The 26,733-nt window shown below is 38.3% G+C and overlaps 1 protein-coding gene across 4 annotated transcripts in view; it reads left to right on the forward strand.

The window, feature by feature from the left end:
* The window catches only part of Dicer1 (dicer 1, ribonuclease III), a 77,609-nt gene that overhangs the window by 36,304 nt on the left and 14,572 nt on the right, over nt 1-26,733 (forward strand). For 3 of the 4 annotated variants that reach the window (XM_004837007.4, XM_087195525.1, XM_021244658.2), the window contains 14 exons: nt 1,512-1,984; nt 8,863-8,995; nt 11,000-11,242; nt 12,328-12,482; nt 14,741-14,873; nt 15,712-15,787; nt 16,829-16,968; nt 18,996-19,175; nt 19,415-19,628; nt 19,813-19,966; nt 20,495-20,677; nt 20,941-21,046; nt 21,857-22,032; nt 23,198-23,978. In XM_004837007.4, the coding sequence (XP_004837064.1) occupies nt 1,512-1,984; nt 8,863-8,995; nt 11,000-11,242; nt 12,328-12,482; nt 14,741-14,873; nt 15,712-15,787; nt 16,829-16,968; nt 18,996-19,175; nt 19,415-19,628; nt 19,813-19,966; nt 20,495-20,677; nt 20,941-21,046; nt 21,857-22,032; nt 23,198-23,978 (3,147 nt within the window). The remainder of the gene's footprint in view (nt 1-1,511; nt 1,985-8,862; nt 8,996-10,999; nt 11,243-12,327; nt 12,483-14,740; nt 14,874-15,711; nt 15,788-16,828; nt 16,969-18,995; nt 19,176-19,414; nt 19,629-19,812; nt 19,967-20,494; nt 20,678-20,940; nt 21,047-21,856; nt 22,033-23,197; nt 23,979-26,733) is intronic. The other variant, XM_021244665.2, reaches the window with a different exon arrangement.

Here is a 26,733-nt window from a genome sequence, read left to right on the forward strand (position 1 = left end):
AGCATATATAAAGAATAAGTATAATAAAGTTTTTGTTTATTTTTAATGTTGAAATGAAAAGCTAGTTTCTACACATTTTAGTTTAAGGCCTTATCTTTATCTCCTTGGACGTTTTCCATTGAACATGTCGTATTAGATTGAAGGTTAAGTTTACTTGATATTTTTATTTTTAAGTATAGCACTTCCTTATTTAAGGAGATGAGTTACAATTCATGTCATTGTTTTAGTATAAGGAATGAGTCCAGGTTTGGTTTTGTTTTGCTTTTGATCAGGTGAGTTAGTTCCTGCTCAAACCTGTGGACTAAATGAGTGTTCTGTTGTCGTCTGATGTGTAACTGGACATGAGTCCGCTGTCCTTCAGAGGTCCAGGTTGAGAAGAGAATCTTGAGAGCAGTGGTGCTGAGTTGGACCTCATGTTGAGAGCAGCAGCTCCTTACCCCTCAGCTTTTTAGAAATACAAATTATAGGCCCCACCACAGACCTGCCGAGTCAGAAATTCTGGGCTAGGGTCTCCGTAATTGAGTTTTAAGTATTAAAAAACCCTGACTTTTGAGTTTCGTCAGGCTCTTCAGTGCTCCTGACAACTTGGAGCTTGAGAACCACTGCCTGGGTGTTGGCTGCTGCTTTTGGATGTTAGCACTGTCTTGAATGTAGTTCTTCATTTTGCTTATGCTGATTTTTTTCTAGAGTATCAATGCCCAGGTTTTTCTCACCCTTTTCATTCTTGCTGAGTCCATACTATGTCTTCAGCTGGAATGTAGACCAGCAATTTCTGTATCTTAGCTTGGCTGTGGATTTTTATTCTGCTCTCAGCTAGAGTTGTAAAATGTGACATTCTGGGGAAGCTCCAAGATCATAATCTGGATTTAGCTTAAAGATGAGGAGCCCTGCCCTTGTGTTACAGTTTTCATTGAAATAATGCCAGAAGACAGTTGTATAGGTTTCAAACACTAACCTTTATAACTTGAAATACAGTACTGGCTGCAGACAGGCCAAAATTCATTCATAGTTCCTAATCTTTCTCTATTTAATATTTATTATAATGACCCCCCCCATACCCTGCAGTGTATGTATGTATGACCAGGGGATGTTATATGTAAAGTTTAAAGAAAATCATATTGTTCTTTCTGGAAGAGCAAAAATTGCTAAAGTAAAATTGCTCTGCTAACATAGTTCTTTGAATAATTTCGCAGGAAGTAAATGACTCTGTGTAGTTCTCACTAATCACAGATGTAAAATTGAGTCTTATTAGATTTTATTAACCTTGTGCACTTGCATCTTTTCTATTAGATTATTGCTGGGAAAAAAAAGTGATGGTTCTAAGCATAGACGTGTGAAATGGCAGAGACTGAGGAAACCACTGACCCCTGCCCCCCAGTATTAGGGTTCTCTTGGTGGGGCAAATTGATTTTGAAGGGACAGCCTGAAGACACTTACATTCTAGCTATACCCCTTGTGAAAATGCTACACGATTATTGTCTAGTATTTGGCTCCTTCTTATTTTTTTGTAGATTCTATCAGACTGTCGTGCAGTATTGGTAGTTCTGGGACCCTGGTGTGCAGATAAAGTAGCTGGAATGATGGTAAGAGAACTTCAGAAATATATCAAACATGAACAAGAGGAGCTGCACAGGAAATTTTTATTGTTTACAGACACTTTCCTAAGGAAAATACATGCACTATGTGAAGAGCACTTCTCACCTGCCTCACTTGACCTGAAATTTGTAACTCCTAAAGTAATAAAACTGCTTGAAATCTTGCGCAAATATAAACCATATGAGCGACAGCAGTTTGAAAGTGTTGAGTGGTATAATAATAGGAATCAGGATAATTATGTGTCTTGGAGTGATTCTGAGGATGAGGATGAGGATGAAGAAATTGAAGAAAAAGAAAAGCCAGAGACAAATTTTCCTTCTCCATTTACCAATATTTTATGTGGAATTATTTTTGTGGAAAGAAGATACACAGCAGTTGTCCTAAACAGGTAAATCTCTCAGGTTTACATCTGTTTCCGAATAGAACAAAGGCAGCTTTTTGTGCTGTGAAGGGATAGATTGTAACGGTGCAAGAGCCAGCATGATCGGTCAGGGTCCTCCACACAGCCCCACCCATAGTTCATGGGTAATGCTATCTTGGGGTTGGATGTGGGTGTCTGTGTGCTGGGGGTTTTTATAAATATGATAGCTTGCCTGAAGGCTGATTTTGGCATAACTGAGATTTTTGTCTTAAAGGATATAATCTATTCTAAAGAGAAATGGAGAGCAAGTATAAAAATTTACATTTGAAAGATGAATTCCTTATTTTGTATTTAATTTTTATATTCATTTATCAGGCATGGCATTAAGCATTTCTCACCAAGCTTTCTCCTTAGAGTAATTTGTTTTTGTTTTTTTTTTAATTTTTGAGACAGGGTCCTGCTATGTAGCCCAGGCTGGCCTCGAACTCGAGGTCATCCACCTGCCTCAGCCTCCCAAGTGCTGGGATCACAAGCGTGCGCCACTTCGCCCACCCTTAGGGTAATAGGGTAAACTTTATCTGAATATTGTGGTTTTTTCTTGATGCATTGTGATGTTGTGAAGTAGCCCTTTGGTCTTCTTCCTGTTTACTGGCATGCAGCTTTTTAAAATCTTTGGATCTTCAAGGTGATTTGTATGCTAATTAGTCATTTTATGGGTGCCTGACTCTCCACTGCTTCAGGTTGGGGCTGGTTTTAGGAAAGACCATGCAGTGAGGTCGGAGAATTGGGTCTTTTAGCCCCACCCCAGCCCTCCGAGGGCGGAGTGAGTTGGAAGGCTGAGTAGATGCTGGCAATCTTGCCTGTACAGTGAAGTCTGCATAAAAGCCCTAGAGTACAGGGCCTGAGAGCTTCTAGATCCTGAAGGTGTAGAGGTTCCTGGGGGGCGGCACACTTTGAGGTCTGTGTCCCTTCACACATGCCTTGCCCTGAGGGTCTCTTCATCCGTGTCTGTCTGCACTGTTACTTACAGTTAACAGGTGAATGTAAGCGTTCTGAGTTTCATGAGCTGCTGTAGCAGAGTAACCAAATTGGAGGAGAAAGTGGTGGGGATCTGACTTGGAACTGCTGGGTGGGACAAACAGATACTGCAGCTTAGGGCTTAAAATAGCACCTGAACTCAAGGAGTAGTCTTGAGGGCTGAAGCTCACAACCTGTAGGATCTAATGACACCTCTAGGTAGATAGTGTCAGAACGGAATTAAATTAGAGAACATCCAGCCGGCTGGTGTCCACTGCCACAGGGTTGGCTGCTTGTGGGGAAAATCCTCACACCTTTTTGAGGTTTCAGAAGTTTTCTTTGTTGCTTGTTGTGGTCTGAGAGCAGAGGAAAGACTTTTTCCAGTTTGGGGGCTGTGATGGGAAAGTTTAGAATAACTGGATTTGGGCCAGGGATTTAGCTCTGTGGTTCTGCCACCTGCCTTGCAAACGCAAGGTCCCAAGTTCAATCCCCGGTACCAAAAAAAAAGAAAAGGTATTTCTGGTAGAATAACTGGATTTATAATTTGGATTTACAGACTATATAATAAAATTTTCTGAATTGGAAGAAACGAGTTCAGTGAGTTCTGAGAATGAGTAAATGTGACAATGAATCTGTATGTTAGGTTGTAGATTCCAGTCTCTTTCCCTTTTTCACTAAAGGTTAATTTTTTACTGATGAGAGACTTAGCCAAAGAGCTCTAGTTTAAATTTGTGTCAAATGATCACTTAACGTATGGTCCTTTTGGGTTGTGGACCTATTTCTGCCAAAATAGGGACCTTATTTTGTGCTTAAGACAATCTACTTTTCTAGGAGATCCATTAATTGACCAAAATTGATCTCTAAGAAGCCTTTTCTGCAAGTAGTGATCTCTGAGGAAAAATTAAGCTTTGTTTCCTGAGGTAGTTTTTTTTTTTTCTTTAACTGCTTGTAAATGTTTAGAGGTTTTAAGATTTTTTGCGTAATGAGAAATTGTACTCAAGGGTAGTCAGTCATCTGGCAGTTTTTAGTCTGGTAATTTTCATAGTCATTGAGCCTGAACCTTCTGATGAATATAAAGTATATAACTTCAGGTACTGAATTACATTTAAATCAGAAGTTTAAAGTTGGAAAGGGGCCTCATTGACTATCTAATCCAACACACTTATTTTTATAAAAAAGAAAAAGTGCCTCAGGAGGAGAAGTGATTTTCTGTATGTTAAATTGCTAGTAAGTGGTGGAGACAGTTTTAGAATCCTAATATCCTAACTCCTAGTTTCCATTTGCTTCTACCATCATAATCCCCCTGGGTGTCACAGAATCCTGGAAACTGGTGCTTTACAGTGGGAAGATGGCCAGGACATAGCCAGGGACCTTGACTGACAAGGAATTGTTTCTTAAAATGGGGAGAAGGCATTTTGGGGGTCAAAAAGTTTAACACTGGCTCAGTCTAAGTCTAGTTATGGATGTGCTCCCTGCCCTAGATAGGATAATTTTAGGATTGAATAAATTTTCTGGGGCTTAGAGAGAAGAATAGGCATTTATTCCTCCCCCAGCCCTGCCCTTTTGTTGTGTAACTGGGAATTGATCTGCATGCATTTATGTTTCCATTGCAGGAATACTAGCTTGAAAAAGTTTATCCAGAATCAATCAGTTACTTCCTATTGACTTTAAGGATCAGATGGTGATCAGCTTTCAGAAAATGTGGCTGGAATTTAGTGTTATAGGGTGAATCAAGAGCAGTCTCAGGGTTGATTTTATGAACAGCTAATTAAATGTAGAATAGAAGTCTTGTTCCAGTAAGCTTTTTAATAAGCTTAGGAAAACTTCCTGAAATCCAGATTCTTTCCTTCCGTCAGCTTAATGGGAGGAAAAACCCTCCTTTGGTGAAGTTTCATGGGAATAGATGCTCTGGCAGTACACATGTAGTTTTCTGTTCTCCTGAGTAAAAATCAGTCACAGCTACTTCTCAGTGCAGTGTAGGAAGGTGCTCAGCCTCGTGTTTACAGCCTTGCTCTTAACTTACGTAGGGATTTATAGGCCACTTTTATGTATACCTGAAAAATTTTCACAGCACTCCGTGAAGGAGGAAAGTAGATGTTCTTACTATATTACAGATGAAGAAACCAGTTCTGTTTGTGACCCTGCAGAGTGGCAGAAAATGGCTCTCAGTCCTTTCACCATGTGATTTACTGGTGTGGTGTGGTATTGGTAATGGACAAACCTGAGTTCACATCTTGGCTAATCCTTCCCCCTTTTTCCCCCTAACATCTTTTAATTTTGGAATGATTTAGATTTGTGGAAAAGTTAAAAAGAAGGTACAGAGAGTTCTCATATTCTCCTCACCTACTTTCCCCCATTGTTAACATTACATATCACCATTGTGAAAACTAACATTGATACATGGCTATTTACTAAATTCCAGACTTTTATTAGATTTTGCTATTTTTTCTGTTGTCCTCTTTTAAATTCCAGGTACTATATCACATTATTATCATATCTCCCAAGTCTCCTTTGGTGTCTTTAGCTGTTTCTCTGTCTTTTCTTGTTTTTGATGCGCTTGGCAGTCTTAGAGAGTACTACTAGTCAAGCATTTCAAAGAATGTCCCTCTGAGTTGAGTGATGTTTTTCTCAGGATTAGGCTAGTGTTACAGGATGTAGAAGAGTACTATGAAGGTCAAATGCCTTCTGGTCACTTGATATTGGGCCTCATGATATAAACATGAAACATTATTGATGATGTTAAACATCATTTGGTTATAATAGGGTTTGCCTGACTTCTGCATTGTGAAGTATTATTTCTTTTTCTTAAATCTATGCTTTGGAAGCAGATTTCCAAGTCTAGCCCATCCTAGCAGGGAGGACTAATCTACTTGATGGAGAAGGATGTATCCACATATATGTTTGGAATTCTCCTGTAAGAGAAATTTGTCTCTTTTGTCCTGTTTACCTTTCTATTTATAGTTATTTAACCATGTATTTGTCAGTATGGAGCCATGTTTATTTTAAACTTTAGATTATAATTCAGTACCGTGTTAATTTATTTTGTTGCCCAATTTGGTTTCATCATTGGCCATTGGAAACTATTTGAAGTTAGCTCCTGTGTTCCTTTGACATACCCTCATTCTTTTTGAGTATTTTCAAATTTGGTAACGAGATGCTTTATTACCCCCATACCTTAGTAGAGATTTATAAATTATTTTTTATAAATTTAACTTTTTAAAGCCTCAGCATCCATAAAGAGTAATGATATTTCTAACTCTTATTGGTTTGTTAATGAAAGACAACATATACAAAAGAGTGTTTAATCACCTGACACAGTAAATGCTAGTTCTCAAGTTCTTTGTAGACGTATTTTGGGGATCCAGTATCAGTATACTGTCCTGTCACGAAGGTTTTTTTTTTTTGGTAAGATTATAGAGGAATTATATTTGGTTTCCTCATATTGATAATGAAATGTAAGAAGGGATACTATTAGAGGCACTATTGATAATACAGTTGAGGTACATTGTAGAAAGCTACGGTATGTTTGTATCTTTGAAGTTTTCATTTCAAAGTTGTCTGCATTAACTAACATGTTTAGTCAAATCTCAAGTTTCAGTAATAATTTTCATTTACATATTTCCTATTTTGGGAGAGGCATTTGCATATACCCACATAATATGATCTTACCTCTGCTGGAACTTGCATACATAGGTTGAAAGTAAGTATAGACACTCTTATAAGCAGTTTGACAGTAATTTTATATCTACTAAATAAAGTTGGCACTTTAATTTTGCAAAAATTGGTCTCTGATCAGAGATTTTGTAAAAACTTGCTCTTCACTACCAACAGTGTGAGAAGTCCTGTGTGCACTGGGGAACAGTATAGTTGATCAGATAGCTTGCTTGTGGAACAATTCTGATAAACTCACTTTAAAAGTTAAAAAACAAAACATGATTTCTGACCCATTTCATGACCTCAGGAAATCTTTAAGTAGTTTGTGTTAGTTTGAACTTCTTGAGGACAACAGATAAACTTGTTTTCCCTGAATCCTGTGGCTTTGGGGACATGATTAAGCATCTGTTAAATTTATGCAGTACAGAAATCATTTTCCTCTGTAAATATTACCAGCGTAGGCGTATAACATTGAATTATTGCTTGCAGGACTTAAAAAAATACATGTCATGTCTCTTCTGTTCTCTGCAGTTTTGACATGGTTGTCATTAAGGAGAAATAAATTACTGTTAGTGTTTTTATTTCTTAGCTATTGAAGCCTGCCATATGGGTAATTTTGGCAAAGTATATTCTTTGCTTAATTAAGAATGGCTTAAAATTGTTTTTAGAAACTTCTTTTACATTCAAAATGATACTTATATAAACTAAGATTTGGAAGTACATGTTATTTCTTGTTTTGTATTCATTAAGTTTATTGATACATTTTAGATATGCAGTATGATGATGTTCATCATTGGGAATTTGTACTTTTACATGCTATATCTTGGTTCTTATTTTTTTCTCCATTCCTCTGCCTCTCCATTTCTCCACCCCTGCCTATTTACAAAAATTTTGTTTCTGTTTTTTCCGTTTCTCGTATTTGTTCCTTTCCCTTCTTTCCTGTACATGTTATTTCTAAGGTAATTTATTTCAGATTTTTAGGCTTTTGGGCATACTGTTTGTTTGCATATAATGCTGTTCTCTGTTACATCAAACATTTATTATAATTAAACCTTGAGACATAATAAGGAAGTTTCTGATTCTGGACATTTTAAGTACTTGAGCTGTAGAACAGATTCTCCAGCTAGCCTAGATATGCCAGTGTTCTGTTGATTGGAGGCAGGAGATATTTTAGATGGCCACTCGTATTCTCCCAGCTCTTTGATATTAGCCTGTTCTATGTATTTAAAAGAATGGTTTGACTTTAAAATGTAATTTTCTATTAGGAATTTATGCTATGCAGTATGGCTTAGAGGAACCATATGGAGTCACTTATGTCAGGTGTAGAACCATTTATCCTGTGTGCTGAGTTTTTGAATGTATGTATTTCCAGAATAGCTGCAATGGCAGCACGAACTGTTAACCTTCGGTGCCCACATAATCTGACCCCGTCCTGTCTTGTAGCTCTTTTCTGTGTCTTAGCCAGGAGGCCAGCTCTACATTACTAGCACTTTGTGTTACTACGAGAAGTAAGCAGGAAGGAGGCAGCAGCTCAGGGGTCTCTTCTCTTTTGTGACTCTGTATTGGGGCGGGGGGGGGACTGCTGTCGTTTGTGCTGAAGTCCAGCACGCTGCTATGCCGAACCCTGTTTTGCTGCCTGGGGACCAGAACGTGTTGCCTCTCAGATGAGGAGGCATTTCTTTTCCAAGAGCACTGCTCCCAGTAATAAAGGCTGTTGGATAAGAGGAGAAACAGCAGCTGTTCTTCTGTCTCTTGTGCAGCTGGAACTCTTACCACATCTGGTGGGGAATGTGACAGACCCCTTGGTGTCAGACTTGTTCCATGTGAACACGGCCACAGAGGAAGGTGCATAGAGGCAGCTGAGGCCAAGTGTGTGAGAAGTATGTTGAGCTAAGATCTGTGTTTCTCAGTCTCTCTGTCCTACCCTGGGCCATGTTTCTATTAGGTCATCATCACCAAAGCAGAAGTTGGAGGTAGTGAGACTGTTTCATTTGTCAGTGTAAATCAGCCTTGTATTTGTGTTGCAAGGACTTGGTCCACAGATCTATATGGTGAAGCATGGCAGTGATTTCTGTTGGATCTAGGTGGAAAGAAAAATACTAAGACTATTTCATTAGGTGTGTTGCAAAAAATAGTGTGCATATATTTCTATTTTAAAGAAGACCTTAGAAACAAAACCTTGAATGTATTTCCCTCAGCACTGTTTAACTTCCAAATGTGTATAATTTTCTTAGATTGATAAAGGAAGCTGGCAAACAAGACCCAGAGCTGGCTTATATCAGCAGCAACTTTATAACTGGACATGGTATTGGGAAGAATCAGCCTCGGAACAAACAGATGGAAGCAGAATTCAGAAAACAGGAAGAGGTAACATCAGTAACTGTATGGTGGCACTTGTCAGAACACACACAGATACACTTAGCCCACAGGGATTCCCCACTGTGTAGCTCACTCCCTGGCAGTTTCTTCTTTTGTAATATAGGGTACTTGTTTATGTGTAGACCACTATCCTATGAGGTGGCTGTGGTGATTTACATAATTCGAACTAGAGAAGCTCTCTGGTAAATCAGTTTTATGTCTTAATTGTCATCAGCTAGTTCATTCCCCTTTATTGGATTGGTGTCACACAACTACTGTACATCTCATAGAAACGTGAAACATGGGTGATGGTAACTCCTGCAGACTCTGTGTGGTTATGAAACAAGCTGACATCTTTTTCCCTAGAATATATTTTCTTTTTCATTTAAAGTCCTATCTGGGTTGAATATTTTTTGAAAAACTGTATTTTATAGATTTTAAGTTAAATTTTCTCATGATTTTTAATGTCTTATGTGTAGGAAGCATTAGAAAAATGCTGAAAGCTAGTTTAGTGTTCTGGCTTGCAAGTAAAACCTTTCATTAAAATTTGTTCTTTAACTTAAATTTAGCCGAATAATTTCTGCTAAAGACATCATTTTTGTTAAAACTTTTCGATAATAGTCCAGGTTTAGGGATTGCATAAGCCAGTCTTATAGATCTGTCTGAAAACCAGCTTATGTTATTTCTTAACTCACAAGGTATGATTGGAATATATGGTGAATGTTTAAACTTTTAAAAATTTATTATAGTAAAAGGCACACTGTTGTTAACTCCTTATAGTACTCTCCCTTCCTTTAAACGCACTATCCCATTGTTCTTGCCACTTGCCTAAGCAGCTCTAGAAGTCGTTTTCTTGTGTCATTAGTTGTGCAGTTGCGGCTCCCTCAATGTCCCGAATGGGTTCAAAACATTTACTCTTCATGGTCATTTTGACTTTGGGGAAGTGCCAGAAGTCACACGGTGCCAGATTGGGGAATAAAATGGATGACGACATTTTAATGTTTTTAGGAGTCTGCTTTTTCATTCCATGGCACTTGGCAACAGCATTTACTGTATTTTTTAGCCATACCTCAGACAGACAACCACAAAAGAGGACTTCCAGAAGTACTTCAGAAAATGGCAAGAATGATGGGATGAATGTGTTCAAAGTGAGGAGCAGGAGAATATTTTAAGGCATATTAATAGCAATGTGTCTTTTATTATAATTATTTTATTTTTTTGAGTCAAGGTTTCGCTATGCAGTTCAGGCTAGCCTTGAACTCACTATGTAGCCCCGGCTGGTCTCAAACTTGGAGTGATCCTCCTGCCTCAGTCTCTTAAGTGCTGGAATGATAAGCATATGCCACCTTGCCCAGCTATTATAATTATTTTAAAAAATTTTAACATTCACTATTTATTTCAGTCACCTTGTATCTTGGATTGGGGAGTGATGTGATTTTCAATCTCAAGTGAAAAAGCTTTCCCTTTATTTCAGTAATTCTGACTCCTTAAATTGAAAATTTTCGTAGGTGCTAAAAAATAAACAATGCTCTGCTTGTCATTTTTAATTCCAAGTGAATTGGAGATTTTAATGATAGAGTTTTGAAATGTTTGGAGGTCTGTTGGTTGGTAGGGTCTCAGAGGCATCCATACTCATTCTGGAGGATCAGGGTATCAGTGGGACTTCAGAAGTGGATTCATTTGGATAGGTGGTTAGGTCTACTTCTGTTTGTTAAAGAAGCCAGCCCCTTCAACCTGAAGGCTTTCTGTGATTAGTGGCTTTGGTATTTCTGTAAAATAGGCATTTTGATTTTCCATTCATATTTAGTTGAAAATTCGTGTCATTAAATCACAGTTCCTGTGTTGATGTGGCTGTGCACTGGGGTTTCTGTGATACTGTCATCTTGTTTAGATTGACCATAGAGATCTAGTGTGCTCAGGGTATCTGTCAGAAATAACCATGGTTACTTATTTTTATATTCTTTTCTTTGGAAAATTTCTTAGAATTGCTTTTCTTGGTGGATTTTTTTTCAGGTACTCAGGAAGTTTCGAGCACATGAGACCAACCTGCTAATTGCAACAAGTATTGTAGAAGAAGGTGTTGATATACCGAAATGCAACTTGGTGGTTCGTTTTGATTTGCCCACAGAGTATCGATCCTATGTCCAGTCTAAAGGAAGAGCAAGGGCACCAATCTCTAATTACATAATGTTAGCAGATACAGACAAAATAAAAAGTTTTGAAGAAGACCTTAAAACCTACAAAGCTATTGAAAAGGTAAGATCAAAAAGTTAACTTAGTATCTTTGTTAGTCTTTGTGTACATAGAATATGAGGTGTGATGGAAACATCACAGAAAAAGACACATTACCATTAAATATCCCCCTCTTTGAAGACACTTATCCTGTCCTGGCTGCTTTCTGCAGCAGTTCTTTAAATTCTGCTTTGTGAGTGTCTTTAGTTGCACTGTTGTGGCTGCCTCAGCATTCTCAAATGATTTTAAATTGTTGCTTTTCGTGGTCATTTTGACTTTGGGGAAGAGCTAGAAGTCACGCAGGGCGAGATCCAGTGAGCAAGGTGGGCGAGTGCACTGTCATGTTTTTATAGGCCTACTTTCTGTTGGATGCCACTTTCTAGCTGCATTCTCTGTATTTTTGGTCACACCTCGTAAAAGATACAAGAGAAGACTCCTAGAACTGCTTCAGAAACTGGAAAGAACGAAGAGATAAATATTTTTGAAGTGAAGGAGGGGGTATTGTGAAGGGAATTAATGACAGTGTCTTTTACTGTAATGATTTTTTTTGGTAATGAATTTTTAAAAATGTAAACATTCATTGTATTTTTCAATCATATTTTGTTGATAAAAACAGTTTATTCACAGAGAAGTGTCTCGTCTTGACAGGGGTATGAAGTATGTATATTTTAAGGAAGTTGTGATCACCAAGACCTGGCACTGTTTTACAAGTGACTGGAAAGTCCCAGTAAACTAGCTGTGAACATGGTCATGTGGATCCCTGGGAAAGGGTGTCTGGGCAGGATTATGTTAAGTATGGACAGTGTAGAGACACTGAGTTGTGGAGAGAGAGACAAAATGCCATAGTAGCCTTCCTCAAGAATTACATGTATGTGTGATGCAGCGCAGCGTAGACCTACACTGAATGGTTAACATCTCCATGTGTTAGGGCTGGGAGGCATTCTGTGGGAAAAGTTTTTTGTAGCAAGTAATTGTGGAGTTTTGATAAATGTTTCAGAAAAATGGGTATGTCATGTCAAAAGAACTTTTTCTGTAGGTGCAGAGGCAGACAACTAACATGGCAAAGAAGACATTTGTTCTCATCCTCAGTTCTGTTTTAAAATGTTCAGATCTTGAGAAACAAATGTTCCAAGTCAGTTGATACTGGCGAGACTGACGTTGATTCTGTCGTGGATGATGATGATGTTTTCCCACCGTATGTGTTGAGGCCTGATGACGGGGGTCCCCGAGTTACAATCAACACGGCCATTGGACACATCAATAGGTATGCTATCAGATCATTTCTGTGGAAACCTGTGAATATCGCAAGATTTAAGTGTAATAAATCTGGAAGTATTATGTTGTTTACATTTTACAATCAAACAGCCTTTGCTTTTATGCCTTACAGTATTTTGATGAAAAAAAAAAGAAAAGCTTTTGTGATATTTTTTTTCCCTTGCAAAAGCAAGATTGTTTAGTAATAAATGTTTAGGACTCTATCAACAAGGCTAATGCAATGACATGCTTCATTTAATTGGATTTAATTTAATTTTATAATGCTCATTTTTTTTACTAAATTATGGAATTTGTTATTTTGCACCAAAAATGTTGGGTAATACTGAATTTTCCATTAGTAATGAAGTGAGATTATTATAAATTAATTTGTACTTTTGAATATGTTTCAATTTACTTTTTCTGATAGTGACATTTCTAAGAATTAAAGAAAAGCAGATACAGAACTAAGAAAAGCAGGGACATAAACTGGATTATAAATCAAGATAAATTTCATTCAGATGCAAAATAAAGGAACCTGTGTAAGATTTTCTTCAGCCTTTTATTTTAAAACAATTTCAGAAATTAAAATGTTGCCAGAATACTGCAAAGAACACTCAGACACCCTTCCCCAGAGAGACCACTCAGGATTCACAAGAATGTTCTCTGTAGCGAAAGCATCCAGTCCAGGATCACGCACTGCACCCCTCTGTGGCATCTCCCCAGTCTCCTGTGGTCTTGCCCTGACTTTAATGGCCTTGAAACTTTTGGAGATCATTTTGTAGTCTGCCTTTCATTTTGAGCTCAGTGTATATATTTTGGTCAGCGTGCCACTGAAGTGCTGATGGGTTCCTCTTGTCCTGCTTTGTGTGCATACTGGTAGTGGTAACATTGATCACTTGATAAGATCGTCATTTTTATATATTGTAAAGTTACCTTTTATTTACCCTTTTGTAATTAGTAAATATTTCATGGGAAGATACTTTGAGACTACATGAAACTTACTCTTCTTCCTGGTAGATTCATTGGTATAATAGCCATTGGTACTCTTCTTTGAATTGATGGTAATTATGATGGCTACTAAATGGTGATTTTTTTCTAATTCCTGTTAGTTGGCATTCTACTGTTAAGGAAAAGGTTTTTCCTTTCCATTTATTTATTCTTACTGTTTTTTATCTCTGTGAATTTATAGATCTTGTTTTATTTCATTATAATGTTACTATCATTTATTACTTATTTCCATGTTAAAATTGTATCCTGTTTGCCCAGTGGGAACCCATTCAAGCTAGCTTTTCTGTCTTTTTAGCATGTCACCATTATTCTTGAAACCTTCGTTTTGTTGTGGCAGAAGACATTTTGAACTCAACTGGAATACATTCCTTGCCTCAGCCTTGACATTGGCAGTTTTTTCAAGGGGTCCTGGTTGCTCTTAGTGGAGAATAAGTTATGTATAGAAACCAATGCTAGTATATTACCACAGCCAGGCTTTTTAGTGGACAGAGCTACAAAGTTTATTTGTCACACATCTATACTTACTTTCATCCCCGTACACATTTCTGTCTGTAGTTGCTTCTGTGTCTGATTACCTGTATTTTGGTCCCACACACTTTAGTATGACATTAAGAGGTTCATTGTAGATTTGCTGTTTTATTTCTCTCTCTTTTCCTCTAATGAGAAGCCTGGTTCACCATCTTCAGAATAAGCACTGCGTGCTCTGTTTGCCGCTGTGTGCTGGTTTCCCTGTTCTGCAGGCCCCTGGTTGCCGTGCTGTCCCCTCACAGGGCTGCTGCCCATCCAGCTCCACCCCTCCCAGGCCTGGCTCTCCCTGGCTCGCTTCTTGATCCACACCGTTGCTCTTGTTCTGACAACCTGCGGCTGTCCTTCTGGCCTCTTGATGCTTCGCTTTACACATGTCCTGATGATTGTGGCAAGTGTGAAGTTATTAAGGCATAAACACTGGCAGTGTAGTCTTTTCATGGATTCAAAACAGTACTCTGCACTATGCAGTATGGTGACACTAGACACAGCTATTGAAATTGAATAGTCAGTGTAAGTTAAAAGGTTATTTTGGAGTCGGACATAGCAACTTCAAGTGCTCAGTTCTGTCTTACTGCAAGTTGGAAGCGGTGAAGTACATACTCCATGTACAATTGTCAATCTAGTGGAGGGGAAGAGAACATAAGAAACAAGCTTTAGGCTGTGAATATCAGTACAGATTTTTCCATCTTTTTCTCATGTGTAGATTCAGTCAGAATTTCTGTTTCTTTACAGATACTGTGCTAGGTTACCAAGCGATCCGTTTACTCATCTAGCTCCCAAGTGTAGAACCCAAGAGTTGCCGGATGGTACATTTTATTCAACTCTTTATCTGCCGATTAATTCACCTCTTCGAGCCTCCATTGTTGTAAGTTTAGAAAAAAAAGTGATTATACCTCTTGAAGTATGTCACTAATGGATTTGTTTTTCCTAGTTTCTCTTAGACATACAAGTTACAAATTTGATTTTAAAATCTATTTTTAAAACTATTTGTAAATCTCTTCTGTAGTCTATGTGTTCAAATTTTTAGTAGACTGTATAACTTATAGATTCCTAGAATTGGACTTAGATGACTTCTGAGTTTTCCTTATTAATGTGAACAATTTTGGTAGAATTATTGAGGTGTGATTTTAATGCCTAACAGCGAAAAAGTATTCATTAAATATAGTTGGGCTACTCTAGTTATGTTGTCAACTACTCAGAAATCTGCCTTTTGGGCTTGGGGTGTAGCTCAGTGGTATAGGTCTTGTCTAGCATGTGTGGAGCTCTTAGTCCAAACCCTAGTACTGCAAAATGTTAAAAAGATAAATAAAATAAAAAACAAGAATTTCCTTTTGTAAAATTTCATTTTTTTCCTTGATTTTAACACTGACTTGGAAATACTCTATGACTAATTCTATTGCACGCAGAAAGCAGCTTAGTACTATTAATCTTTGTTATAGTTATAATCTATCTTTTTTGTTATTTAAATTTATCAAAATTGTAAAATCGTAGTCATGACCTTATTTACAAGGCAGTGTTTTTAAAGATGGATATTTTGAATATAGGTATTAGGAATTTTAAAAACTTACTGACATTTTAAAAATAAATACCTTTGGGTAAAGTGAGCTTTAGAGATACTAGGGCACAGGTTCTGTGGGTGTTTCATGTGTCAGTGATAATACAGCATTGGAGATGCGATGGAAAAGTTTTTTTGTTGTTTTCAGGGCCCGCCAATGAGCTGTGTACGATTGGCTGAAAGAGTTGTAGCTCTCATTTGCTGTGAAAAACTGCACAAAATTGGTAAGTAAATGTGCTTGAGAAACATGTAAAAAATAAATTATAAATGTTGCTTTTAAAAAGTATGGGCTGGAGATTTAGCTCAGTGGTTTCGCCGCCTGCTGCGCAAGCGCAAGGATCCAAGTTCGATCCCCGGTACCAAAAAAAAAAAAAAAAAAGTCATATTAAGGACTTTCCAGGTGTCTGAGGAGTTTGTAGGGCTGTGAACTTCTGCTCTTGGTGTGCTTGGTGAGTGTAAATGTAAATATTACATAACTCAAAGGCTCTGCAGTGTTGTGAGACCTCTTTATCCTCTGCAGCTTAAGTATAAACAACTGCCATTCATTTGCCTCCTTTAATGACCCTTTTTAAATGCTGTATATAAAGGTTTTAGGGCCAGGGATGGTGGCAGATGCCCATAATTCTAGCACTCAGGAGGCTAGGATGCAGGAGGATCACTATGAATTCCAGTGTAGCCTGGGCTACATAGTGAGTTTAAGGCCAGCCTAGACTACATAGTGAACCCCACCCCCTGCCCAAGAAAAAAGGAAAAAATTATTTAAGGAATACAATATTTGACTTAGTAAAAAAAATATATCATCTCGAGGTAAATACCTACTATTGTTATAATTGGGTGGGACCATACATGAATGAATGAACCAACAGGTAAACTACAGTAACTAACTTCTGATAACCATGGGATCATACATCATAAACATTTGTGTTTATTAGTTTCTCAGTATAAAACTTTCTCTTTTTTTTCTTTCCTTTCTTTCCTCCTTTTCCTTTGCTTTTCCTTCTTACTTATTGGGAGAACTTATTTTCCATGGACTTTTTGTTTAGTGTTGTATGCTGTAGTCTTTCTAGATGTTTTATTTTGAATCTGAGAACAAGATTTGCCATCCTGCTCCCTAGACTCTGCCTAAAGTTTCATGTCTGGTTACTGTGACATGACAAGTTTCTATTACTTTTCTGCTTGTTTCATAAACTAGTGCTGTTATTTACTTAGAATTAGAGTGGCAAAGTCTGGGTTATTTGCATTAACTCCCTTTCTAAACTTCTTAGGTGAACTGGATGAACATTTGATGCCAGTTGGGAAAGAGACTGTTAAATATGAAGAAGAGCTTGATTTACATGATGAAGAAGAGACCAATGTTCCAGGGAGACCAGGTTCCACAAAACGAAGGCAGTGCTACCCAAAAGCAGTTAGTATTGATTAGAAGTGAATAAAAATCTAGTTGTTTTATTTCCTGCTGCATCAAATCTAACTTCCTCTGTGTAGTTGTTTCCCAGATCCTTGTAATGCTATCCACTCTGTGGATCTCGGTGCATTTCCTTGATTCTCAGCTGCTCTCAGATTAGCCCCTTTCATTTTAGATGGTTTATATTCATTTTTGATGGTTTATATCATTCAAAGAGACATTCTTTGTTTGATTCAATTTAGTGGTGTGATTATTGCCTTACTTCCCATCGGCACTGAAACAAGAGGGAGGCAAGTGGAAGTGTTTTCTCAAGGTGGTGGTGCCTGGGAAGGTGGAAGCACAGATGTGAGTCACCAGTTTGGCCGAGGGCCACTAAGAGCTGAGGTTATTCAGTGGAATCCTAGCGGGGTTCACACTCTTAAACATTCCTGAAACTGACTTCTCGTTATACCTTATTTGACTGAAATATCAAATATTTGCTACTATAGTATTTTCATCTCATAAGAATCCCCCAAAAATAGGGAATTTTGCTGTGTATTTTGGTCTTAGCTATATGTATAGTTCTTTTGTGTTTGCAGTTGTTACTGAGTTTTTACACTTCAAAAATTATATCTAGCTAAGCATTTTCAAGACTCAAAATCATACTGGTTTTTCAAAAATCATGACTGTTAGCTACTTTTGTGTAATGCTTGTTTCCTTCATACCCAATTTTTCTATTGGGCTAGTTTCATATGATTAAGGCCGCTAATGATAAGTATTTTGAGAGGTACCATAGTGTAACTAATAGGCACGTTCTGTGTTATCTGTGGTCTCTTGGACAGTATTTCTATATCTTTTGACTACAGATGCAATGATTTATAACTGACTCTCAGAAACTGATAGATCTTAATCTGTAAAGTTGTGTTAATATTGAAAGCTTAGAAACAATCTGAGATAATTTAATTATGGCTCAATCATGTAATGAGATAGCCGTGAAATATGATGATATTGATTCAATGAGAGGTATTTCATTGTAACTGGGGATGAAAATCAGATTATTTTGCATGTGTGTACACACCAGTCTGTTGTATGAGTCTTTTTTATTGAAGAATATGAAAATGTTTATCTTTACAGGCATTTATACATAGAAAAAAGCTAAATAATGTAACTGATTGTGAAAGGTTGTCTTTTTTTTTTCATTAAGTTTATTGGTACATTTTAGGTATAAAATACAGTTACATTCATCATTGGGATCTTGTACCTTTACATGATGTATCTTTGTTCTTATTTTTCCCCATTCCCCTGCCCTCCCTTCACCCCCTCCACCCTTCCCTATTTACAAAGACTTTGTTTCCATTTTTTTTCCTTTTCTCATATTTTTTCTTTTCCCTTCTTTCCTTTCTCCTACCCCTCCCACTTCCCCTACTCCTTTAGACATTTTCTTTGTATTTCACAATATCGATTATACATTTTGATTCTTATTTACACTTTCAGTATTTCACACCAGGGAAACTATTCAGTATTTACATATGTGTGTCCAATTTATTTCACTTAAGAGTATGGCCTCAATGTGCATCCACTTAGCTATAAATGTCTCTAGTTTCTCCTTCTTTATGGCTGAGTAGTACTCCATTTATATATTAAAAAAACCACATCTTCTTTATCCAGTCCGTTAAAGGTTATCTTTGAGTGATAGGATTATGTGTGATTTTTTAAAAAAGTATTATTTTTAAAAATACTCTGGCATGTTCAATTATCTTGTTATTTTATTTATATTCATCTATATCTGTATCTATATATATATGGAACAGTGTATTATAATGTATAGACTTGGACAACTGTGTAACCCAGGCCTGAGAATGTTGACTTACCCAGCAGAGCTGAATAGTTGAGAGGTCTTGTTCCCTGAGAGGTTCTTTTTTTTTTTTTTTTTTAAAGCTTTTTAAATCAGCTTTAAGTACAGCTAGGAATAAATTTCTTTTTTTGATAATATCTAGAATAGTGGCCATTTGTCCTTGAACATGATACTTAATTTTTCTTTCCAACTCTAGATTCCAGAGTGTTTAAGGGACAGTTATCCCAAACCCAATCAGCCCTGTTACCTATATGTGATAGGAATGGTCTTAACTACTCCATTACCCGATGAGCTCAACTTCAGAAGGCGGAAGCTCTATCCCCCGGAAGATACCACGAGATGCTTTGGGATACTGACAGCCAAACCCATACCTCAGGTAGTCCCTTCCTAATGACTGTTGATGTTGAAGATATCATGGTTTTAGCCTTTTTTTTTTTTTTTAAGAAAAAGGTGGAAATCTAGCAGTAAGTGCCTTTGTTACCTCACAGTATTTAATACTTAAAGTTTGAAGTGTCTCTTTTACTCTCCTCATAGAAAACATTATTCTCTTGTGAAGTTAATTGTAATGGAATAAAATAGCTGTGCATGTTAAGGGTTGCTTTTCTTTTTGCTAAGATTCCGCACTTTCCTGTATACACACGCTCTGGAGAAGTTACCATATCCATTGAGTTGAAGAAATCTGGCTTCACACTGTCTCTGCAAATGCTTGAGTTGATTACAAGACTTCACCAGTATATATTCTCACATATTCTTCGGCTTGAAAAACCTGCACTAGAATTTAAACCTACAGACGCTGATTCAGCATACTGTGTTCTACCTCTTAATGTTGGTAAGAAAGACCCAGACTTTAAAGAACTTTTATTGTAACTTAAAAATGAAGTGTTTCCTTGGTAAGTTAGCTTACTATATGTGGAAGTAACTCTAAATTAGATACATGTGGTAGTGTATGACTTGAATAAGAGTTTTATCTGTACTATATTTTAACCAGCTAAAGAGCCTTTTTCTTCCCTAAGTTAATGACTCCAGCACTTTGGACATTGACTTTAAATTTATGGAAGATATTGAGAAATCTGAAGCTCGCATAGGCATTCCCAGTACAAAGTATTCAAAGGAAACACCGTTTGTTTTTAAATTAGAAGATTACCAAGATGCAGTTATCATTCCAAGGTAGGTATTTATTTAAATGAGAAGGAAAATGATGGTGATGCTGTGTTTCAGAAGATACATGTTCGCATGGGAGTGTATGTGAACTGTAACTGTAGCACGTATAGGGGAAGCAGGTATCTTTCATGGTGGGCATGTTTACTCTGGTTTACTTGTTTAAAAACCAAGCCTAAAGCTCTGCAGGTCAAGGGTTTTTGTGTGTGTGTATGTGAAATTCAGATAATCTGTTGATAGTCTTTCTAATTAAAATCTCCATTGTTAAAGTAGATATTTGAAGGTGCCATTTAAAATTCTCACATAGTTAGAACTCTCATAGATAGTTAGAAAGTCAGTTTTTACTTGATAAAGCTTTATAGTTCTTAGATCTCAAATACACTTGAAATGTGTCTTGGAATTATAATTTTCATTAATGTTATTAGCTGTTGCTTTTTGAATTCTTAGTCATAATTTTTGTTTCCATATTAAGACAATTGTGTTTTGAGAATAGTGGATTTAAACAAAAAAGCAACTGATTGTTTTTTCTTTTTTTAGATACCGTAATTTTGATCAGCCTCATCGATTTTATGTAGCTGATGTGTACACTGATCTTACCCCACTCAGTAAATTTCCTTCCCCTGAGTATGAAACTTTTGCAGAATATTATAAAACAAAGTATAACCTTGACCTGACAAATCTCAACCAGCCACTGCTAGATGTGGACCACACATCTTCCAGGTAAGAGCTTCAGAAATGGCACTTAGATCCCACTTGAGGCTTTCCTCCTGAGGGTTGCAGTGGCTTGCAGAGGGTCACTGTGCCCCTGGCCACTCCTGGACTCTACACTCGAGGGACCTTTGTGCAAAGATTGTCCAAAGGCTAGTTTACAAGTCTGCAGTTTAGATTAGCTCTTTAGGTGATTCGTAGGCACATTGAAGTTGGAAGACCATTGTGAGAGCATATTTTATCTGTTTGGTAAAATTGTTTTGAAATTCTTACAGACTTAATCTTTTGACACCTCGACATTTGAATCAGAAGGGGAAAGCACTCCCTCTAAGCAGTGCTGAGAAGAGGAAAGCCAAATGGGAAAGCCTGCAGAATAAACAGGTAATGAGTTGTTCCTAGCGTAACTTAGTATTTTTAAAGATAAGTTTTAGTTTTTTATCGTCAGGTTAGCTGAGAGATGTGTGAATATTTAGGAAGTTATCTAACTCTTACATTTTGTTTTGTTTTATTTTATTTTATTTTTTGGTACTGGGGATTGAACTCGGATCCTTGCATTTGCGCAGCCGGCAGCGAAACCACTGAGCTAAATCCCCGGCCCCATTTTGTTTTATTTTAATCAATATTACTTACTGAATCTTATTTGAATGCCCTTTTTAGCAAGTATTGAGAGTTTTGCTTTTACCGTTGGTTCATTGTTATAATTGTATCATGGAATCACCCTCATAAGTCTTAGCCTAAGTCCCATTTGGATTTAAAGGATTATTTTAAAACTTTTTTTTTCAGTAATAGAGACTGAATCAGGGAGCACTGAGCTACATTGACAGCTCTTTAAAAATTTTTCTTTTTTAATTTTGAGATCTGTCTCAGGTCTTGTCCAGGTTGGCCTCAAACTTGGCAGTCTTTCTGCTTCAGCCTTCCAAGTAGCTGGAATTACAGACATGTGCTACCATACCTGGCTTAAAAAATTTTTTTTTTAAATTAGATTTTACTGCCAGGGATTTAGCTTAGTGGATTCGCTCCCTGCTGTACAAGTGCAAGGACCAGAGTTCAATCCCCGGTACCAAAGAAAATTAGATTTTACTAGCATTTATGACTTTCATTTTTATCCAGTAGTGAAATTGGTCTTTTTCTTTTTTTATTCTTTGTGTATGTGCTTTATGTTTACCTACCTACTTTTTTCCTTACTCAAAGATACTGGTTCCAGAACTCTGTGCTATCCATCCAATTCCAGCATCACTGTGGAGAAAAGCAGTTTGTCTCCCCAGCATACTTTATCGCCTTCACTGCCTTTTGACTGCAGAGGAGCTGAGAGCCCAGACAGCCAGTGACGCTGGTGTGGGAGTCAGGTCACTTCCTGCAGATTTTAGGTATGCCTGTGCTGCTGGCCAGAGGGAACATGGGTCATGAGATCCCATTTGCAACAGAACAGAATTAAGTTAAAAATCATAATTTCATATAAAAATATTTCTTCAAAGAGTAAGAAGAAAACATGGGCATCTAATACATGAAAAAAAATTATTGTTTGACTCCTACGTGAAAATCTGCACATTCAGTCATTGAGCCTTCTGTTCTCGGAAGTTACAAGGGGGTGCACTCCTCACATACCAGTTATCATTTCTTCTCAGAGGTGACACTGAAGTGAGAGTACCAAGAGTTGAGGCTGCTTCTTGTTTTAAAAAACTAAATATAGGGCCGGGGATTTAGCTCAGTGGTTCTGCTGCCTGCCTCGCAAGCACAAGGGCCTGAGTTCGATCCCTGGTACAAAAAAAAAAAAAAGCTATATATTAATAAGCAGTTTCTTGCCTCAGTGTATTTTTTGTCCTCATTATTTTTTCTTATTAAGTAATAAGTCTCCATTCCAGAGAAATTTTTGGTTTAATCACTCAAATTAACTTTGGTTGTCTAGTAGACAATCAGACGATTCTAGGGAGTGAAACAACTTTAAATATTGATAAATCACAGTTGTATTTATTAAATACTTACTACAGCACCAGACTCTATTTGAAATGATGTAGCCTGGGATGGTCCCAGGACCTTAGTTAGGATCCTTAGCCATGTTTCCAAGTGCAGAAGCTTAGGCACTGAGAGGCTCTGTCAGTTGTCCAAAGTTGCTTTCCTGGTTATTCAGGCATGCGGTTCTGTCCTTGACCTCTGGGATCCAGACCCCAAAGGCTACCTCTGGGCTCTCTGATCTTCTCAATTACTGTGCTGTGCTCTAGGGCAAGGATTAACACCTCCCCATAGACTTGACTGCCACTGATATATGCATGACTGGCCCGTGTCACCCAGTGGGACAGTCAGGTATGTATCACCAGTGGTTCAAAGCCAAGCAAGACATAAGAATTACGGGCCTGTCATAAATGTGTTAAAGCAGTAGAGTGATCAGGTATGGTTTGGAAACTTGTTTCTCTCCTAAAGTAGGTATATTTTTATAGCGTTCTCTACATATTTTTTAAAAATTCAGGTTGCTGTGACTCTCTGAGCCGAGTCCTTTTTAAAGATCTGATGAAGTCTGTAAAAATGTCTTTGCAGATACCCTAATTTAGACTTCGGGTGGAAAAAATCTATTGACAGCAAATCTTTCATCTCAATTTCTAATTCCTCTTTGGCTGAAAATGATAATTACTGTAAGCATAGCACAATTGTAATCCCTGAAAATGCTGCACATCAAGGTGCTAATAGAACCTCCTTAGAAATTCATGACCAAATGTCTGTGAACTGCAGAACGTTACTCAGCGAGTCATCTGGTAAGCTCCAAATTGAAGTTTCAACAGATCTTACAGCAATTAATGGTTTTTCTTACAATAAAAATCTTGCTAATGGCAGTTACGATTTAGCTAACAGAGACTTTTGCCAAGGAAATCAGCTGAATTACTACAAGCAGGAAATACCTGTGCACCCAACTACCTCATATCCCATTCAGAATTTATACAATTATGAGAACCAGCCTAAGCCCAGCGATGAATGTACTCTACTGAGTAATAAATACCTTGATGGAAATGCTAACAAATCTACCTCAGATGGAAGTCCCGAGATGGCTGCCATGCCTGGTACAACAGATGCTTTTCAATCGCTCAAGGACAGGATGGATTCTGAGCAGAGCCCTTCTCTTGGCTACTCCTCAAGGACTCTTGGCCCCAATCCTGGACTGATTCTTCAGGCTTTGACCTTGTCCAATGCTAGTGATGGGTTCAACCTGGAGCGGCTTGAAATGCTTGGTGACTCCTTTTTAAAGCACGCCATCACCACATATCTATTTTGCACTTACCCTGATGCTCATGAGGGCCGCCTTTCATACATGAGAAGCAAAAAGGTAAGCCATGATTTCTTATTTTAAGCAGATAACTCTTCATTGTGCCTGAGAGTGTTTTAAAATGTTGGGGAACTTCAGAGGATGGGGAAGTGTTTCCCAGAGATTGCTCCACTGTTCCGCCAGGGCCAGCTGAAGGCCATCTGAAGGACCAGCCAGCAGGTAACTTGAGTGTTTTGTGATGGTGACACACTCAGGTTTGGGGCTTAACTCATTTGTATGTGCCTTATTAAAGAAGTTTAGTTCATATGTGCCCATTTGTGCAAGTGTTTGTACCTCCTAGATCCTGACAGGAAGATCTAGGCATTGCAATCAAGGCATTGCAGTCAGTTCAAGGGGCTCATGCTTTATCCCAGGAGGGTTAAACTTTTGCTTGGAAGGGTGCATTTTGGCACACAGGTGTCCACATGTAAGACAAGTTCTTCCTCCAAGGAGCTCTTCTGCAAAGTTGCATGGAGCATGCAGAGGAAAAAGAACAGGCTTCACAGAACTCAGTTAATGCTAGAGTACAGAGTGATGGTGGAGTTCTGAGTAACTGCCCAATAGGCCCAAGGTAGGACTCGTTCTTAAACTTAATGTAGAAGAGAGTAGTTAAGGCAAAATATGTAAATGATGATAAGACAGGTATCACAAGGTGACATGGGCCTCCTTGGTGAATAACTTAAAAAGCTTACAGAGCTGCTCAAAAAGACTCTCACATGTGAGTCAGGCAAGGAGGCATTAGTGCAAAAGGTAAATTCACAGTACAGAGCCACAATGAGCAGACCGAACGACAGAGCAAGTTAGCTCACTCAGTGGATCAAGGTGATGGTTGCTGGAAGATTGGAAATTGCTTCGCTAAAACTTGAAAAGGCTGGGGGCCAGGGGCTGGGGGTGTTAACTCATGTAGCCCATGGTGGCTGGCCTTGGGGGCTAAGTGTGCATGTAGTCTGTACACTGTAGACATTGTACAAAGGGATTTTGTTAATAAAGTGATAGTTTGAAATGACTAACCTTGTAGCAGAATGTAATGTGGGTTGGAAAACAGAACAAAATCAAAAGCAGGAGCAGAAAATGGGATTGACCTAGAGTTTTGATAGTGAGGAAGGGATGAGGTGAGTGATAATTTCAGAAGAAATAATAAATTTAGCTAACACAAATGGCTTATTCTGCCAGACCCAACTAGTTATTTCTATCTTGCCTAATTAAGTTATTATAATTTGGAGGGTTGTATACTTTTATTGTCCCCATTTTATAGATAAGGACCATGAGGCAGGAGAGGTTCATTTGGCTCAAAGGCACATAGTATGTAAGGGCCAGAGCTGGGATCCAGCCCAGTCTGGCTTTGGAGACCTTGTCTTTCACTATCTTTTCACTATATTATGCTGTTTCTGGTATTTAACACGAGGCGGGGCACAGCATTTTAGAAATGTTATCTTGCATAATCTTCTCCACAAGCCTCTGAAAGGCAGCTAACATGTCCTTGTTTTGCAGATGAGGAAACTGATCCCTAGAGAGTGTGATTAGCTGTGTAAGGTCATCCTGCGGGGCCAGGATAGTCAGTGTGTCTAAGACCAGAGACCACTCTGTACCCGCCCCCCATCTTGTGCTGCTTCCTCTGGGTGCTTGAGGGAGCCTGGTGATGCCCAGATAACAACTGGAGCAGCTGGGAAGCTGGGCACAGAGGCAGTGCTTTGTGAGCGGGCAGGGGAAGATGTGGAAAGTCGGTTAAGATTTGGGGTTTCGGACCTTATGGACTGTGCAGTGGGAATGTTCAGATAATCAAGGGTTTAGGACTCACAAACATTTTGGAGAGTAGTATTCATAAGAGTGATAGTTGAAGCACCGAGGACAAATGAAATTTTCAAGGTGTGTTTGCAGGAAGAAAATATCAAGGCCTGAGAGTGTGAAGTAAGAAATAGTACACTTCATTAAGAAAGAAAGGAGTTATTTTATGTTGTAAAAATTCATACATTATTCATGTGCTTTAGAATCCTTTGATTCCTGGTTTCCCACAGAAGGACTCTGGCGTTAGGGCTGGTCAGGACACCCCCTTGGCAGGTCTTTTGCAGGCTGCAGCTCTGCTGCTCCCTTCGAGAGCCCACATAGGCTCCAGTCCTGGGCCCGCGCTCATGGTCCTTCTCAGTGAGCCTTCTCCCATTGCCACCTGTTACACTCTGCCTGTCCTGAGTTTGGCTTCATACCTGAGTCCTTTTCTTTCTCCCTTCTCCATCCTGCCAACCACAATTCAGTGTCCTCATTGCACATCATCCTTTTGTGCTGCTTTACTCTCCTGGTATGGAAGAGTAGCATAGTAGGGAAGTAACATTTATTTGAGCAGTTGCATTTTAGACTGTAGGGAAAGTGCTTCAGTGCTCAGGCCTAGCAACCCTTCCCTCACAGCTCTGTGTGCTTTGCAAGGGCTGCTCCTTGTCCCTCTGACTGTCCCTTGGGGCTGCCTGGCCAAGTGCCGCTCAGCAGCGGGTGCTAAGTAATAGTTGAGTTATGTGGAAAAGAGCTCATGAAATACTCCAGTAGCAAATTTTTAGAAGATGGAAATGTGATCAACAACTCTAAACCCTCATCTCCAAGTAGAAACTAGACAAAAATGCAGTGATCTGAGCAAATTAGGGAAGAGATAAAGACAGCCCAGGAAAAGCAAATAGACCAGAAGGTGGACAATAAAGCTGATTGACATGAATAAACAAGTGTTCTTTATTACCTTTGCTCATTTTAAAATGATTGAACAGAAGTGTCTCCAAATGCCATCCAAAACAAA

The sequence above is a fragment of the Heterocephalus glaber genome, unplaced genomic scaffold, assembly GCF_053883595.1.
Source record: "Heterocephalus glaber isolate CG9 unplaced genomic scaffold, H.glaber_assembly_v1.0 deba00001608, whole genome shotgun sequence".
In the NCBI taxonomy this organism is placed as follows: Eukaryota; Metazoa; Chordata; class Mammalia; order Rodentia; family Bathyergidae; genus Heterocephalus; species Heterocephalus glaber.